At 34.0% G+C, this 18,086-nt stretch overlaps 2 protein-coding genes across 4 annotated transcripts in view; one reads left to right on the top strand and one right to left on the bottom strand.

Moving 5' to 3' along the window:
* Window positions 1-609: 609 nt before the first annotated feature.
* LOC138323108 (S-adenosylmethionine synthase-like) lies at window positions 610-12,820 on the bottom strand. The gene is made up of 7 exons (XM_069267464.1): window positions 12,636-12,820; window positions 9,482-9,682; window positions 8,536-8,648; window positions 4,808-4,951; window positions 4,357-4,575; window positions 2,229-2,411; window positions 610-2,002 (listed from the first exon to the last, which is right to left on the bottom strand). The coding sequence occupies exons 1-7, from the start codon at window positions 12,769-12,771 to the stop codon at window positions 1,760-1,762; spliced, it is 1,239 nt and encodes a 412-aa protein (XP_069123565.1). The 5' UTR covers window positions 12,772-12,820; the 3' UTR covers window positions 610-1,759.
* Window positions 12,821-12,940: 120 nt separating this feature from the next.
* LOC138323107 (UBX domain-containing protein 8-like) overlaps window positions 12,941-18,086 on the top strand; it is a 30,235-nt gene continuing 25,089 nt past the window's right edge. For 2 of the 3 annotated variants that reach the window (XM_069267463.1, XM_069267461.1), the window contains exons 1-3: window positions 12,941-13,284; window positions 14,444-14,581; window positions 15,552-15,637. In XM_069267463.1, the coding sequence (XP_069123564.1) occupies window positions 13,221-13,284; window positions 14,444-14,581; window positions 15,552-15,637 (288 nt within the window). In that variant the 5' untranslated portion in view covers window positions 12,941-13,220. Of the gene's footprint in view, window positions 13,285-13,394; window positions 13,637-14,443; window positions 14,582-15,551; window positions 15,638-18,086 lie in introns of those variants that run through there. The other variant, XM_069267462.1, reaches the window with a different exon arrangement.

The following is an 18,086-nucleotide window of genomic DNA, read 5'->3' as shown; positions in this document are numbered from 1 at the left end:
ATAATTAAACATGGCATTCATTCATGGTGGAAGTCAAAATAGATTTCATAATTTTTGTTTTCATAATACAGAAATTAGATTGAAATAGTATTGTAAAAGTGACAAATCAACTTGGTAAACCATAAATTGTAAAAATTCCTTGCAGCTATTGTACAGAAGCAAGGTGTGACAGAGTTATAAGATATCCAAGTTATGATCATCCTGGGGTTACTATTACAGTTGTAATACCCACCAGTCAACTATATCATAGAAGGCTCGGTCTGAGACAACGGATGAGCAGTTCATTTGATCCTTTTGATGTACATCAAAATAATTGAATAACATTACACTGTGACTTTGAAGATGGGGGTTGCTCTCTGTAATCTTCACAGTAAGTCTCTGCAGGCCTGTGTTTGTTCAGTTTTTTCTCTTGAACTACCTTCAGTTTTACTACGAGATAGTGCAGGGGTGGATATAACGGCGGTAATAGTAACCCATGGGGTATCCTGGATGAGTAATGATGTACAGTTCTGGTTTTTTTCATGGCAAATAACCTTTACGTTTGTTAATATTCCATATGCCCTCCTTTCTGTTGACTGGCACAGTAAAAGTAAAAACAAATACAATCAGTAAGGTTTATTTCAACAATTTATTTAGTTGTTCCCTTATACACCTAGAAAATCTACAGTGTAAATTGGTGTTCTAATTTATTTAAATCTCTGTATATAGAATCATATAACAATAAATCATGTCATCATTTAAAATTTTGCAGATGTGAAGATGAAGATGTCATGACAATAAGATGATCTTACTACCAATTGACCAAGTCATAGTTACAATATTCCTACCCTGTGTGGCAAGAGTAATGCCGTAAAGGAAAAATTCCCCTTAAATTGCACAGTAGAGCACAGGACCGCTACAATGTACAAGTCTCTATTTAAAACTATACAACACAAAGGCGTGATCACATTCAAATGGACTGATTAAACTTTTACTTGCAGAAGAAAATGGCGGATATCCATTAAAATATCATACAAGTCATGGATATGGATAAAAATGAAATCAAACAAATAACAACAATAAAAAGTTACATTTAAAAGAAATTACAAGCGTACACCATTTAATCAAAGATAAAAAGTGATCTCATTCATGTCAAATCATCAATATATAGCATGTATTCAAATATAAATAATTACATATTATGGATATCTACTATTGGGGTTTTTTGCCCGAGTGTTTATAAATAGTGCTCTTTTCCGTTAAAATTTTTATAAACACGAGACAAATGTGTATATAAAAATCGAGAAGAAAAAACACATTTGCAATAATTAAAGGGCGAAATCTGAGCCGAGTTTGAAACAAATAAGCTCAGATATCTACAAAAAAAATAATTCATCCTTCAGTTCCGGTGGTTCATTTGACTTCATACAAAGTCCATAATTTTGAAGGATGAATGATTTCAGGTCACAACAACCTCTACAATCGACCACAAATCTACCTTAGAATTTCAGGATCAAGAAGATCTGAGTCAAGAGGGCCAGGCATGTTCCATATATGGACATAAACTTCGGAATCAAACTGGGTCAGACTAGCCTTTTAACTACTGTGGCTTCCCCATTATTGTTCTTACATAAAAAACACAAACACATACAACCTCACATTCATACACGCATACACAGAGCATAAATGGATTGGAGCAACCTCCTATTATAATAGTTGCTTTCTGTCTCTTTCCCTGGTTAATTTTTGTCTTTCATTCACACAAAGCTTCTAGAAGTAATTACTTCTGAACTTTCAATTTTTTCGGCACTTCCCAGCTAAATTCAGGACGACCAAAATGTCCGTAGCAAGCTGTTTTCTGGTAAATTGGTGCTTTTAGGTTCAGTTCCTTTACAATATGTCCTGGACGCAAGTCAAAGTTGTCATGTACGACTTGGAGTAGCTGGGCTTCAGATAATGAAGATGTTCCGTAACTGAACACAGTGATGGATAATGGTTTTGCAATTCCGATGGCATAGGACACCTACAAAAAAAAAAGGATTTTCAATGTTAGTCAATGTACAAAAAACCAGAATACAATCAGATCAATGTTTGTCCTGATGAAAATAAGAGAAAGCATCATCACAAGGATATTATACTATTTTGGAAAGTTGTATGTATTTGCAATGTAACTGTGACTGTTCAACTAGTTGACTCGATTAATACTGTGATTTAATAGTAAGAGTTATCTCCCCTTCATAGAAACTTACTTGAACTAGGACTCTCTTACAGAGCCCAGCCTTGACCAGGGACTTGGCTACCCAGCGGCTAGCATAGGCAGCTGACCGGTCAACCTTAGAGAAATCTTTTCCAGAAAAGGCACCACCTCCATGAGCTCCCCAGCCACCGTAGGTATCGACAATGATTTTTCTACCTGTCAGACCGGCATCTCCCTGTAGATATAAAATAATAACGTTTAATTACTGCTTATTATTGACCTAAAATTCCAGTATGGGAACAAGGACCAAAATCTTTCACTTGTCCAGCTTCACCATGGACTTGTGTGGAATAATCCATTAAACTAGTGTAGTTATCATGTATCAGAGGAAAAAATTAGCAAATAATTGATCAAATAATGAAACAAATTAAAGACATATAAACACTATATGCTGGGCCTTGAAGTTGGTAAGTGATTTATAAATTTGACATTTTAGACTATGAAGAGTATTTGCTTCCATTAAACCTGTGAACTTAGAGGTATTTCTGAAATTTTAATCATTTTGACCCTGTTTGGTCCTGCCCCTCTGGTCCCCCAGGGGGTCATCGAGGACGGATATGGATGTTAAAATGGTATATCTTAGGCTAATAATTCTAATCAAGTTTGACTAATTTCCTACGAAAATTGGGCAAATAATGTTCACAAATATGTTTTTCCTATATAAACTAAAGTAAACTTGACCCCCTCCCCAAGGGGTAACGTGAGACACCAAGGTCATATAATTCACAATTTTCATAAAACACCTGTAAGACCTTTCCATCTATAATTATTTGATTCTACTATATCCAGAATTTTAGAAGATTTTTGAAGTTTTAGCCTATTTGACCCTTTTTTAGCCCCGCCCCTCTGCCCCCAGGGGGTCGGTCAGGACCAATGTGGATATGATATTAAAATGCTATCTCAGGCTAATAATTCTAACCAAGTTTGACTCATTTCCTATGAAAATTGAGCAAAAAATGCTAATTAATATGTTTTTCCTATATAAACTATAGTAAACTTAACCCCCTCCCCAAGGGGAAACAGGAGACCCCAGGGTCATATAATTTACAATTTTTATAAACAAACTTCAAGACCTTTTCATCTATAAAGTGTATTTGATTATACCATTTCCAGAATTTTAAAAGAATATTTTTGAAGTTTTAGCCTATTTGACCTTTTTTGGCCCCGCCCCTCTGCCCCCAGGGGGTCAGTCTGGACCAATATGGATATGATATTAAAATGCTATCTCAGGCTAATAATTCTAACCAAGTTTGACTCATTTCCAATGAAAATTGAGCAAAAAATGCTCATAAATGTGTTTTCCCTATATAAACTATAGTAAACTTGACCCCCTCCCCAGGGGGAAACGTGAGACCCCAGGGTCATATAATTCACAATTTTTGTAAAGGACCTTAAGACCTTTCTATTTATGAAAAGTATTTGATTCTACCATTTCCAGAATTTCAGAAGAAGATTTTTGAAGTTTTAGCCTATTTGACCCCGCCCCTAAGGCCCCTGGGGGTCAGTCATAGAAAATTTGTTAATAGGATTAAATGGCCATCTCATACTGATAATTCTGGCAACATTTGACTCATTTCCTATTACAAATGACCAAATAATGCGCAAAAATGTGTTTTCCCAATATAAACTATAGTAAACTTAACCCCCTCCCAAGGGGGAAACTAGAGACCCCAGGGTCATATAATTCACAATTTTTGTAAAGGACCTTAAGACCTTTCTATCTATGAAGAGTATTTGATTCTACCACATCTGTGAGTAGAGAAGAAGATTTTTGAAATTTTACTCAATTTTACCCCTTTTAGCCCCTCCAACAGCCCTCTGGGGGGTGGGGACCATATAATTCACAATTTTGATTGGCCTTATGCCTTAGAAGGTTTGTGCAAAATTTCACTGAAATTGCTTCAGCAGTTTTGGAGAAGAAGTCGAAAATGTAAATTGTTTACGGACATACAACGCATGCAAAGAATAGGTCACTTGAGACTTCGTCTCAGGTGACCTAATTAAAGTGAACGAGTGATCTTACTGAAAACATTTTATATGACCTTAATGTTAAATACAAATCAACCATTCATGATCTTTATCTTACATACAAAGCAATCAGTCTTAGAAATATGAATTACCTGTGGTCCTCCAATGATGAACTTGCCAGAAGGCTGAATGTGAAACACAGTTTTGCCGTCTCTGTATTTATCAGGAATGACAACATTTACAACCTTATCCATAAGCTGTTTCCTTAACTCTTCAGTTGTGATGAACTCGTCGTGTTGAAGGGAGATAACCACAGTGTGTACTCGAAGGGGTACGCAGGCTCCTTTAACATATTTGTACTCCACTGTCACCTAAACAAAGGCAAATTTACAAAAGATGTAGACAAGCTTTAAAATAACATTTCAATCACGCAAATAATTGGTAAATAATGACTCTGCCCGCCTTCCCTTCTTGGAAAGTTCACATGCTTTGTAATATGTAGTTTAATTGAGTTAACATTAAATCTTGACGTCTTGAAGTTATTTTGTACTTTAGCTAAACATGAACATTTGGCTGTATGTAAAGATAATTGTTGAAGCATACTTGTGTTTTTGAGTCGGGTCTTGCCCATGGAAATGTTCCATCCCTTCTAAGCTGGGCAATTTTAGCATTAAGTTGATGTGATAAGACAACAGTCAGTGGCATGCATTCATCAGTCTCATCTGTAGCATATCCAAACATAAGTCCCTACAAAACAGAAAACAGATTATAAACTTTTATACAAGGCAGTTCATCCTGGCCTAATAAGATAATTCAGGGCTAGCTCTGGGTCAAAAATTGGATTCGCCAATTGAAATTTGCAGATCGTGTGTCGATCTACCTGGGTATTCTTCACGAGAACGATTTTTGATATCTTTTATATCGATTAGAAGAAGGGGAAACAATGCCAATTAAACATGTATTTCAATGCTAATACCTTTATATTTTATATATCTTTTAAAATATTCATATAAAAATACTGGGCTTAATTGAATGGAAATATTTACTTAATTTTCATCACAACAGAAGTACTAAATCTTAAAAAAAACCTGTCAAACCTGTTACAGTATCAGTCGAAATAATAAAATATAGATCTAATTTGAGAGAGAGAAAACTGAAAATTTCTTTGAAATTTAATTGATTAAAATGTATTTCTATTTACTATTAATATTTTAATTTTATTTATTTTATACAATGCAAACATTTTTCAAAAATGTACACAAAAATTCTAAGAAAAAAATTCCCTTCCTATTTTTTAAACATGATTTTTAATGAAATCCTGAAGATGTACCAATCCATGCCGACTATTACAATTATTCAAAATGGTGGCCATTACGATTGCAAACTTTGTGACTTGGGGGACAGTTAGGCCTATTTCACATTAAAAACGTGAGTAAATCATTTACAGTTGTAAGCTGTGTTTGTTTTTGATGTAATGCACACTAGCTGTTATCACAAAATGTATTGAAAGGCCAGGTAATTGTTTCCAAATGGTGGCCAATCGCCGATCAACATCAGCTGTAATACACACGTGTGACACTAGGTATAACAAGCCCAGGTGGAAACAGCCCCAGGTTACTAAACAGGACCTGGGTGGAGATCAGGGAGTGCTCACACCTCTTTTGTTTACTTAATTATCAAGCCAGTGCCCCATTATCTGGTGTATGACTAGAATTGGCGAATTTCACCGTATGGAAACGTCTGTACTGGGAGGGAAATTTTGGGTTCATGAAAAATTCTTCTTTTGCCAATGCTGTTTTCAAATTGCCAAATGCATTTCAAATTCGCCATTGGCGCCTATGGCGACTGACAGCGCAAGCCCTGATAATTCTAGAATCATTTCGAGAATTCAAAATTTTTGAATAATAAGTCAAGTGCTATAAAGCACAAGTGGACACTACCATTGTAAAACCTTGACAAAAGCCAGAACCATCATCTCAGAGGTAGATACTAAATTATCAATTTTTGTGGACAAAATTTGTGATGCCAAGGAAGATATCAAACAAAATCTGTTTCATGACATGACAGTAAGAATGAAGGTAGATTCTTTCAGTGTTATCTATTTCCTCTATTCGCCTAGCTGAAGTATTCTGTATTTGCATATTACAGAGTCATCTGCCCTTGTGGGTAGGTATTGATTGTGACGTCATGTGTTTGTAAGCATAATGTCATACTTTTCATAGAAAACGATGTGAATTTTACTCACAAGATAATGAAATCACAATGGATACCTTCAGGCAAGGGGGGAAACTCTGCAATATGCAAAAGACGGAATTAGTTACCATTGAGATTTTTGCCTTACCTGGTCACCAGCACCAATATCATCATCATCTCTGTTTTCATGGACACCCTGGGCAATGTCAGGGCTCTGTTGTTCCAGGGCTACCAGAACATTACAGGTTTTGAAGTCAAAACCTGGAAGTTCCAAAAATCACCATGTAACACATATTATTAATACACACAGAATAGTGAATCAAAAGTTATTTTTATTGAAACAATGTGAACAATTCATGGTCCAAAATTATTTGTATCTAGTCTAAACAGATTTTAGACACCACACAAAGTGCAAAGAAAAAATCCAAGAAAAGAATTAATCTTGTGGTTATGCAGAGTGGATTGCTTAAGGCTGTTTTAGTACATGCATATTTAACAAATAGTTTCATTAAATTACAAATGCTCCAATATCTTATTGTGATTTTTAAGTTTCAGCAGATTTGTTAAAAGCCTTAAAACTCTATAATTTTCTGTTGACCATACATTAATTCTAAACCATGTAGATTATTTTGTACAGTAAAACCTCAACTTACGACCACCTTGCTATTACGGGTACTTGTTTTCAGTCTCGATTTTTCTCTATTTTTCTCATCATGTCTTTGTATTGATGGTTTCAGTATAATGACCACCCCGCTATTCCGTATTACAACCACTTTTCATAGTCCCAACGACCACTAATCAACTAACTGACCCCTTGGTTACGACCATGGACATATCTATGACTTCAAACCTAGCTGTGCCTCACATTCCCGCACACAGCAACCCCTAAACAACTGCCTGCAGAAATATAAGTCAGTCTCTTTTGTTTCTGTCAAAATTTAATTTGAGAGAGAGAAAACTGAAAATTTCTTTGAAATAAATTAAAATATTTCTATTTACTATAATATTTTATTTTATTTATTTTATACAATGCAAACAATTTTTCAAAAATGTACACAAAAATTCTAAGAAAAAAATTCCCTTCCTATTTTTTAAACATGATTTTTAATGAAATCCTGAAGATGTACCAATCCATGCCGACTATTACAATTATTCAAAATGGTGGCCATTACGATTGCAAACTTTGTGACTTGGGGGACAGTTAGGCCTATTTCACATTAAAAACGTGAGTAAATCATTTACAGTTGTAAGCTGTGTTTGTTTTTGATGTAATGCACACTAGCTGTTATCACAAAATGTATTGAAAGGCCAGGTAATTGTTTCCAAATGGTGGCCAATCGCCGATCAACATCAGCTGTAATACACACGTGTGACACTAGGTATAACAAGCCCAGGTGGAAACAGCCCCAGGTTACTAAACAGGACCTGGGTGGAGATCAGGGAGTGCTCACACCTCTTTTGTTTACTTAATTATCAAGCCAGTGCCCCATTATCTGGTGTATGACTAGAATTGGCGAATTTCACCGTATGGAAACGTCTGTACTGGGAGGGAAATTTTGGGTTCATGAAAAATTCTTCTTTTGCCAATGCTGTTTTCAAATTGCCAAATGCATTTCAAATTCGCCATTGGCGTCTATGGCGACTGACAGCGCAAGCCCTGATAATTCTAGAATCATTTCGAGAATTCAAAATTTTTGAATAATAAGTCAAGTGCTATAAAGCACAAGTGGACACTACCATTGTAAAACCTTGACAAAAGCCAGAACCATCATCTCAGAGGTAGATACTAAATTATCAATTTTTGTGGACAAAATTGGTGATGCCAAGGAAGATATCAAACAAAATCTGTTTCATGACATGACAGTAAGAATGAAGGTAGATTCTTTCAGTGTTATCTATTTCCTCTATTCGCCTAGCTGAAGTATTCTGTATTTGCATATTACAGAGTCATCTGCCCTTGTGGGTAGGTATTGATTGTGACGTCATGTGTTTGTAAGCATAATGTCATACTTTTCATAGAAAACGATGTGAATTTTACTCACAAGATAATGAAATCACAATGGATACCTTCAGGCAAGGGGGGAAACTCTGCAATATGCAAAAGACGGAATTAGTTACCATTGAGATTTTTGCCTTACCTGGTCACCAGCACCAATATCATCATCATCTCTGTTTTCATGGACACCCTGGGCAATGTCAGGGCTCTGTTGTTCCAGGGCTACCAGAACATTACAGGTTTTGAAGTCAAAACCTGGAAGTTCAAAAAATCACCATGTAACACATATTATTAATACACACAGAATAGTGAATCGAAAGTTATTTTAGACACCACACAAAGTGCAAAGAAAAAATCCAAGAAAAGAATTAATCTTGTGGTTATGCAGAGTGGATTGCTTAAGGCTGTTTTAGTACATGCATATTTAACAAATAGTTTCATTAAATTACAAATGCTCCAATATCTTATTGTGATTTTTAAGTTTCAGCAGATTTGTTAAAAGCCTTAAAACTCTATAATTTTCTGTTGACCATACATTAATTCTAAACCATGTAGATTATTTTGTACAGTAAAACCTCAACTTACGACCACCTTGCTATTACGGGTACTTGTTTTCAGTCTCGATTTTTCTCTATTTTTCTCATCATGTCTTTGTATTGATGGTTTCAGTATAATGACCACCCCGCTATTCCGTATTACAACCACTTTTCATAGTCCCAACGACCACTAATCAACTAACTGACCCCTTGGTTACGACCATGGACATATCTATGACTTCAAACCTAGCTGTGCCTCACATTCCCGCACACAGCAACCCCTAAACAACTGCCTGCAGAAATATAAGTCAGTCTTTTGTTTCTGTCAACCTAATTATATATATATATATATATATATATATATATATATATCAGATTATCTACCAAGACAAGGCGAGTGTCAATAGCCATCATCTGTATACGTGTTGTGATAAATGATCATGAAACATATCAGTGGTCTTAATAGAGAGGTTTTTACTGTATTACTATTATTTAGTCTCTATTCCCTTTTCATAACCATCCCACAAGAACTATAAAATTGCATGTAAGTACCTTTTGATGAATCGTCATATCCTATTTGTTTGATTGTATCTCGGACGACCTTCTGATAGTCAACGTTGGCATTGGATGTGATCTCTCCAGCCAACAAGATCATGCCAGTCTTGGCCACCGATTCACAGGCTACTTTTGCATTTGGATCTTGTTTCAGGTGAGCATCCAATACAGCATCACTTACTTGGTCACATATCTTATCTGAAAAGAGATAGAAACTTTCACAGTTATACATTTGTTCACACAACTTTGAGAAGAGTTGATACATAATACAACATGGCTTAATTCAAAATATAATCATATTGTCCTCTATCTTAAGCATTTTTTGTGTTTCTTTCTTTTTCCTAAATGATAGCAATCTAAAGTACTACCTAAAGACAGTAAAGTAAAGAAACTAGCTGAATTCAAAAAACAATGCCATATTGAGCACTGACAATTTTTTGAATAAGTTATTAATTATAACTCAGAGGAAGAGTAGGTAGTTATATCTTGCGGTTTTGGTGGTAAAACATAGGTCATGTATACTCGAAAGGCACAATTGATTGTAAGGCGGACATTGTAAATTATAAGAGACCTTGTCACTTCTTGCCAGGTGGCATTCAGTACTTAGAGAAAATGGTGGTATGATTTATTGATGAGCAACAGGAGGTCACAGTGTGTGACCCATGAAATTCCTCACCATTACACACACAAAAATCTGGGAAGAACACTGGATGTTTTCATGACTATGCTGAAAAGTCTTGTTGACATAGAACCAAATGTAGCTCAGAGAGGATAAAATGATATCGAGATGGCTAAAACACAAATCCTGATAACCATTATAATACAGATTTAATTACTACAGACAAGACATTTTCTTTGGTGCAGGTCATAATGACTTATTTTGATAGAACAATTGTCAGTTGGGTGAACTTGTGACCAAACTACTAGAAAACATTTGGACAAGTCTAACCTAATATACTATTGAAACAAACAAAATTTGGTGGAGTTTTCTTAATTGGCAAAACAAGAGTTCATTTTCAAAATTTAAGAAACTGCATCTGTTGTATTTGTAATAAGAATTTAACTGAAAGTAAGTGTACATAACATGTACCAGAATAAAATTGTCATCTGAGTATATCAATATTAGGAGAGGATCATAACATTAATTGCCACATTTTTTTCTAGTCAAATAATTGTATATGTCAGAGAATAATGGTTCATTTTTATCATAAGAATATTTAACCCTGCCGTTTTGTTTTGACAGGACATTTCTGAGAAAGGTTCCTTAACAACCTCCAGAACTGTCCATAACGAAGGTGTCAATGAAGTTTGAATATGATCAGCACAAGGAGAACTTTAATTCATCAAACAGATTGTCAAAAACTATTTCTATTTGTAGTAACTATATATGATGATCTTGACCTTTTTACTAAAACCAAACTCAACAAGCTAAGGTTTCATATGAAATTTAAGTTTGATTATACCCAAAAGAACTTTATTACTGTCAAAAACTGTAACCTATTACAAAACGTCAAAATATTAATCATAAGGATCTACCTGTAGTACTTGAAAAAATGCCTCATCAAGATTAGCCAATGTATTGAATTTCAGTGACAAAATGCACCTACCTCTGGTGCAGTTGTGAGTATACAATTTCAATGCAATGTCTATCAAAGTGAAAGTATGGTAATGTATACATACTTCTATAAATGTAACACATCACGCCTCAAGGTTTCCATTATATATTTTTTTTAAGCCGGTAATTTTAGATGTTTTTCCCCCAATACAATCAATATGCTTAGAATGATATCGTGCAAACTCGTGATTTACTATAGCCAACTTTACCAAACAAAATGTACTTCTAACCCACGCAAGCTCTCCTGAATAAAATTTGATGCAAGTATGAAGCTTTGTCAGTTACCAAAAGACAAAAACTTTTTATGAACCACTTCTTGAGTTACCAAGAATACATGACATGACAGACTTTATGGCAGTATACAATTATTGCAATTAATTAACAGATAGGAATCATTAGTGTGATTAATCCAATTCTCTATTTCTTTAAAACTACAGACAGTACAGTTCATCAGATAAGATGCAGGATTATATATAGTGCTCAGAGCAGCAAATAATATGTGCACAAAGACACACATACTTTATACACCCAATACATACACAACCACTACACTAGTTTAGTCAAAAAAGAATGTTTCTATAATTTTGTTTTAAAGATTTTTTTCATAATCGTATCAAACGATTTCCTAAATCACGCATCTAAACATATCATTTTGTTTGTGATAGACCTGACCAGACTATGCTAAACATGTACTTTTTTTATAGATTCCAAGAAGAAATCATCAATGATGATGGAATTCATTATCGACATTTCTTTTACAAATGGATAATTATGGTCTTTTCCTTCCTGGAATCCTGCTAATTAAAGCTCAATAGTTGTTTATAATAATTTATTTTATCATACTTTAAATTAGATCATGAATAGATATGCTTTGTAATCATTATTGACTACCTTTAATTTTTGTTTTAGAAGCATAGTGGGGCTTAATGTAACATTAGTGCACTGGTCTGACAAAAATTAAAATATTTATTCCTTTAGAAGTCAATATGCCTCATAAAAGCCTATCCAATTTATTGAAATTATAATGAAAAACACATATCTCGGCATGTTTTCAAATGCTTAAGAATTTTATGAATCTATGACAATGTTTCAGATAAAGCCCATACCAGAAACCATGGAAACGGTTTATGTCATTTAATATGCCACACATATAGAACAGCAAGATCTTTCAAACTGAATGGTCTAATGGAATGATTGAATTTGGGGAAAAACACATAAGCATTGCAAATGAAAATGATACGATACAAAATTTCAACGAAATCTGTCAAATACTGCTTGGATTTTCGAGGAAAAACTAACAAAATTATAAATAATTCAGATGAATCTACTGGTCTCGTGTATTAGGCTCACAGAATCGACGTGCAAACAAATAATCCATTCAAACATTACACTAAACTAAAACGGAACATGCGTGGACAATACAGTGACGCAATCGATTCTATATAAAACATGTAAACATATCATAACACGTGCTTGTTGGTATTTAGGTTATTGTTGTATAGATACTGACCACAACAGATAAAAATCATGTTATACCTGGATGTCCCTCTCCCACCGATTCGGACGTGAAAAGGAAGGTGCCAATATCATCTTGGCTGCATTCTTCAGCATAATGATGGTTGTATTCTTGGTAATGGCCGCCGTTAAGGCCGTTCGTTGTTGTAGTTGACATGATGTTTCACTACTCCGCTTGCTATCTAGTGGAAAAGAGGAGTTATTCATAGGTTTGTCGGCTTATATGTGCTTTTTCAGAGCACATGACACCGAACTCGGATTTTCATTGGATTTCAATTTATCGACCTTCTCTTCTAGAGAGTTCCGTATATTCCTTCGACTTCCGGTAAAAGAAAACAACCAAAACAAACAACCTGAAAAATACTTGTTATAAAAAATGTGAAAACGAAGAATTCATGTTAAGTCATCTAGACTAATAAACAATATTTTGTCTAAGAATGTCAAATTTATTTAAATAAGATCCAATATGACGTCAAGTTTAATTACACCGATGGTTATTCGTGCAGGAAGGGTCTAGCAGACGATTTTCATTAGAGTTTACAACACGTCACTTGTCACTAACAACTAGTTTGCAAAGCCTAAACTGGAACCAAGAACTTATTCAACATGAGTTATGGAAAGATTCTTATTGCCATGACAGCATTTGGATGTTTAATATATTTCCGAACAGGTTAGAAAACAGACAAATACTATACTCAGTACTGTTTATTACAAATATCTGTAATACTAATAGAGACAAAGTTATCTGTTTATGTTTAATGAGTTATACAAAATGAGTTATCTTTCTTACATGGAATGATGAATGGAAGTTTCCAGTACATATTCGTATTTCCTCATTCCCTACTGTAAAAGAGGAATTTCCTTGTGTTTTTCGTACAAAGCTGATTGTTGTGATTTTCATAGTGTGGATTTTTTTAGATTTAAATGAAAATCTCATGACAATCATTAGTTGGATGAAGAGTCTGGGTGACCATTGTACATGCATCTACAGATGATTCACAACAGATACCAGAAAATGGAAAGTAATAAGCCCTGTAGAATTAACACTAGATATTGATAGAGTGTATTTTCACTTCTGTAACAGGAGAGGAGAAAATGAATCGGCCAGACCAGCATTTCAATCCAGGATCTCCGAACATTAGCAAAATGCTCTACTGCTGAGCTACCTAGTCAATGATAATCATCCCAGTCCTATCCCGCTACACTCCTCCCTCCCTTTTCAAAGTCTTCACCTTCCAATACATATGAGACCCTTTTACCACCACTGAGGGTAATTTAGTTGGGCACCAATTTTATGAGAGGCACCAATTTTGTATCAAGAGAGGAGAATATGTAAGCGACCAGACCAGGATTCAAACCCAGGACCTCCTAACACTAGCTAAGTGCTCTACCGCTGAGCTACCTGCATGATCACTGATGATCGACCTAATCCAATAACCAACACTTCTGCTTTGTTGTCGTCCTTGATTTGAATTCCCAATAAAAAAAAGTATATGTTCAGACTATAAGTATGCATGTCAGGTGCTTCTCATTGTCAAACATCCAACATTGAGGGAATAGAATATTTTTTTAGTATTAAAAAGGTCATTATTGTAAGAATTATATATATATACCGTTGACATAAGTATGATGTGTATGACATGCTCAGGCAACTTGGACAAGGAAAGTGGATATAGTACTGTGGCTGTTTCAATTTAAAATTGTAAATATTTTCCATCTGACGATTAAAAGAGTAATTTTGTTGGTAACGATAACAATGTTAATTCAATCTTCAGGATTGATTATTTATAATTTGATATTTGTTTATTTGGATTTTTTTTCCTTTTTAGATCCTGCCACATTTGTTAAGACTGTAATCAAAAGTCTTATTGCATTCGGATTTGTGACATTTTTAATCCAATGCCTTTGGTCAAGAATATCGGTGTTCTTCAAGAGATGGATGTCATCTTCAGCAGTAAAAACCTCTGGTGAGTTTTCTGTACTAATGTATCCTAAGTCAAAACAGGCCTTCATTGTGTAAGTATCATGGGTGACCTTTTTAGACAGGTTATTATCACCATAGATGACCTCTATAGACAGGTCATATACTAGACCACCATAGATGGTCCCTATAGAAAGATTATATACTACCACCATAAACACTTTATATAGACTGGTAATTTAATGTAACAGCCAGACACAGGTTGGAACACAGAGCATTCAAATTGTTTTTTTGACTATCAGACTGATAAACATAATTCATTAATTTGTATTTTCTTTTGTAATTTTGTTTCCCAAACTAAAATTATTTTCTTGATATGATATAGTACAGCTCTTATGCTTAATTCTTGTTTGCTTAAAAACACAATTAAAGTACAGAATTATGCCCAAAATGTGTTTGTGCTTGCAACAAACAGGCAATTATATTAATTATGTAGCTATATTAATCGTGCTAACATCCTCACAGAGATTTCTGAGCAATATTAACTCCAGAAAATCAAGTCCAAATATGGTAAATTCTTCCTTAAAGGAAGTACTAGCTTTGGATTGCTTTTCATATCTGAAGGTCAAAGGTCAGTCACTATTTCTAAATATGCCAGAAAATTTGTTTAATACTTAATTGCAATAACTCAAGCTTTTGGGCATATATCCCTAAAACAGTTTTACTTCATGCAGTAGCTTCATGTTTTACTGAAACCATTTGCTTAAGAATTGCATATGAGATCAGAATTCAAAAGACAAACTTTCTAACAAATTTTGAACCCACATATTAGGATTTGTTTTATATCTATATAAGGTAAACATGTCAAGTTACATCTGTTTAATAAGTATGTGTAGTGATAGTTTGTATCATATTCACACTTACATATAAAGCAATGTATGTGTTAACTGAACTGTTAAACATAATGACATTGTATTTATATATACGTTCATGTATCTGTGTAATATTTGATTCAGATGAATATGAAGAAGAAAAGCAGTCGAAGTTGAAAGTTATTAAAGATGAAGCTAGATCCCAATTACAAAAGGAACATTCACAGAAGGTATGTGTTTGTGTTAAAGTAATACGAGGGACCATACTGACTCCATAGCTAGAGTTTCTTTTGTGTATTGTACATAGTTGAATTTAAATTCCATTCAGTTGTAAAATTTGATATTGTGATCCCTATAGCAGCAGAATCCATTTGCTTTAAATGATGCATGGAGACCAGGGCTAGCACTGCATTTTCTTTCAGTTAACATTCTTTCAGGAATAAACAAGTGTATTTAGAACTCAAAACTGGACGGTAAATATAATGTAACATTGTTGGGATACATGACCACTACAGCCCTATTGTAGTATTGTAAAAAAAGCCACAAGGGGTCAGGTAATTTCAATGACATTACAAATTTAAGCATCCAGTAAAAAATGAGTTACTTTTCCTAAGTACCCGTTTTAGTAAAAAGTAATGTCAAGAGTCACAACTTTAACTAGGATGTTCAAGAAAACTTTTAACCATAGATCTTATTACTGTATTCGACCCAATAAGCGCCCATGTCCCTATAAGCGCCCTTCCCCTTTTTGAGGCCTTGATTTCAATTGTCCATGCATAAACAAAGTCCCAAACTACACAAAACTGTCTAGATTTGCAATAATTTTGTCTTATTAGCACCTTTTCATTTTTTCAAATGTTTGAACGCCCTGGGCTTATTGGGTCGAATAAGGTATATTCCTTATCAAATTGACACAAGACCAAATCAGATGACACACTTTTCTTATCTTAGCATGTTGTTTTAAGAGTATGTGTCGATCCTTCACATTTCTTTCTGGATAGACCATTTCGAAGATAACTGTTTGATAATTCTGTGTAAATAATAAACTTCTACTGCTTGAGAAGTTTGAATGAAAATATTTTGGCATTACAGAATAGGCACATGACACTTGATGATAAATAATTAGTTCCAGTGTCTCGTGAGATATTTGTGCAGTTTTGATTTATCTTAAATGTTTGTTGTTATCGTATTAATTGACATGTTAAGAATGACCTAAAGTGTCTTTATAGAGAGCCATTACCTACCGGTATATGCTTAATTGAGAAATAATTTTGGATCAGAGAGAGCGTTCATTTAAAAATTTATCAGTCACAGATACTAGTCCTTGTTTGATACCTGATGGAGGCAGTGATTTAAAAATCATACATTCAACTGGAGTATTAAAACATGATTTGAAAATGCTGAAAAATTGACAAAGGTTGATATGCATTTGGATTCCTAACATAAAATTATCATGATATTTGATCTGGCCTTTATATCTATTACAGGTATGTTATTACAATTCACTATAGTGTTAATTTGAACTTGGATAATTAAAAAATAACCCACTAAATTTGAGGTATCAGGTTGGTCTAAAAACAATGTTAACAATGTATTCAAGTTTGTTTGATTGAAATGCTCACAAAACGTATCTAGTTAAAATGTTAAGATAGTTTACAGTTGAAATAATATGTCTTTTTCTATTTAAAGTTTAACAAATATGGTCTTACTAACTTCAAATTACTGGCTAATAAAGTTTGTCTATCCTTACTTTTTATGAGTCATTGATTTTTCATCGGGGACTCCAGCTATACCGTACTCCAAATTCTGAACCTGACATGTCTTTAGGTGGTGCTGGCTTACAGTTTATAGGATGTAAAACAAAAAGGAGCAAACATCATGCCTAAGGTAAATAGTAAATAGATTGATTAGACTACTGGATTTTTACTCCACCATAATCAAGTGTTGTAAAACACATGGGGGTGTGAATATAAACTGGTAAGTTTATGTACTTTCCTCATATAAACATACATGAATTTACATAAGGAAACAACTGATTAACTATCACTGTTCCTCTCATCCCCTGCTCTTCCCAATTAAGTGGCGAGATCCTACAGAATAGCCATTGATACAGTAAATTTTCATAACAGGATGCTAAGTACTGGAAACACAGTAAACAGCTAGTGTACCAGTGTGATTGATAAAATGTGTTGAAGAACAAATCTTATGTAATGGTGTGTATAATTTATATGAAATGTGTATTTTACATATCTATTTTTAAATTACAGTTCAACACATTTTTAAGTAAGATTTTAATTAAGAAATTGAAATGAAGTTGGGTAAAAGGTGTAATTTGATATGGTAAAACAAAAATCTAGAATAGATTATTGATTAAATAAGAATTCAACATATATATGTACCTCAGTAGCCCTGTTTTCTGCACCTCTAGTTTATTTAACGACAACATTAGGCCTTTTGATCACATCAGAGCTAAAAGTGACTCAAAAGAGCCTTCTGGAGTATTATCTGCAATGGAAATAACTAAACAAGTACATGTGTTTTGTGTTCTCTGTATGACAATTAAGATGAATTGCTTCTTAATGATATACAATGTACAAGTAATGTATATTATTTTGTAATTTGGTGGCATTAAATATGCAAGAAAGACACAACCTTATCAATATACATGAATACATATCA

This window comes from Argopecten irradians, chromosome 5 (assembly GCF_041381155.1).
Source record: "Argopecten irradians isolate NY chromosome 5, Ai_NY, whole genome shotgun sequence".
Lineage (NCBI taxonomy): Eukaryota > Metazoa > Mollusca > Bivalvia > Pectinida > Pectinidae > Argopecten > Argopecten irradians.
Note: the sequence above shows the minus strand (reverse complement) of the source record. Positions and strands in the feature narration are given on the sequence as shown.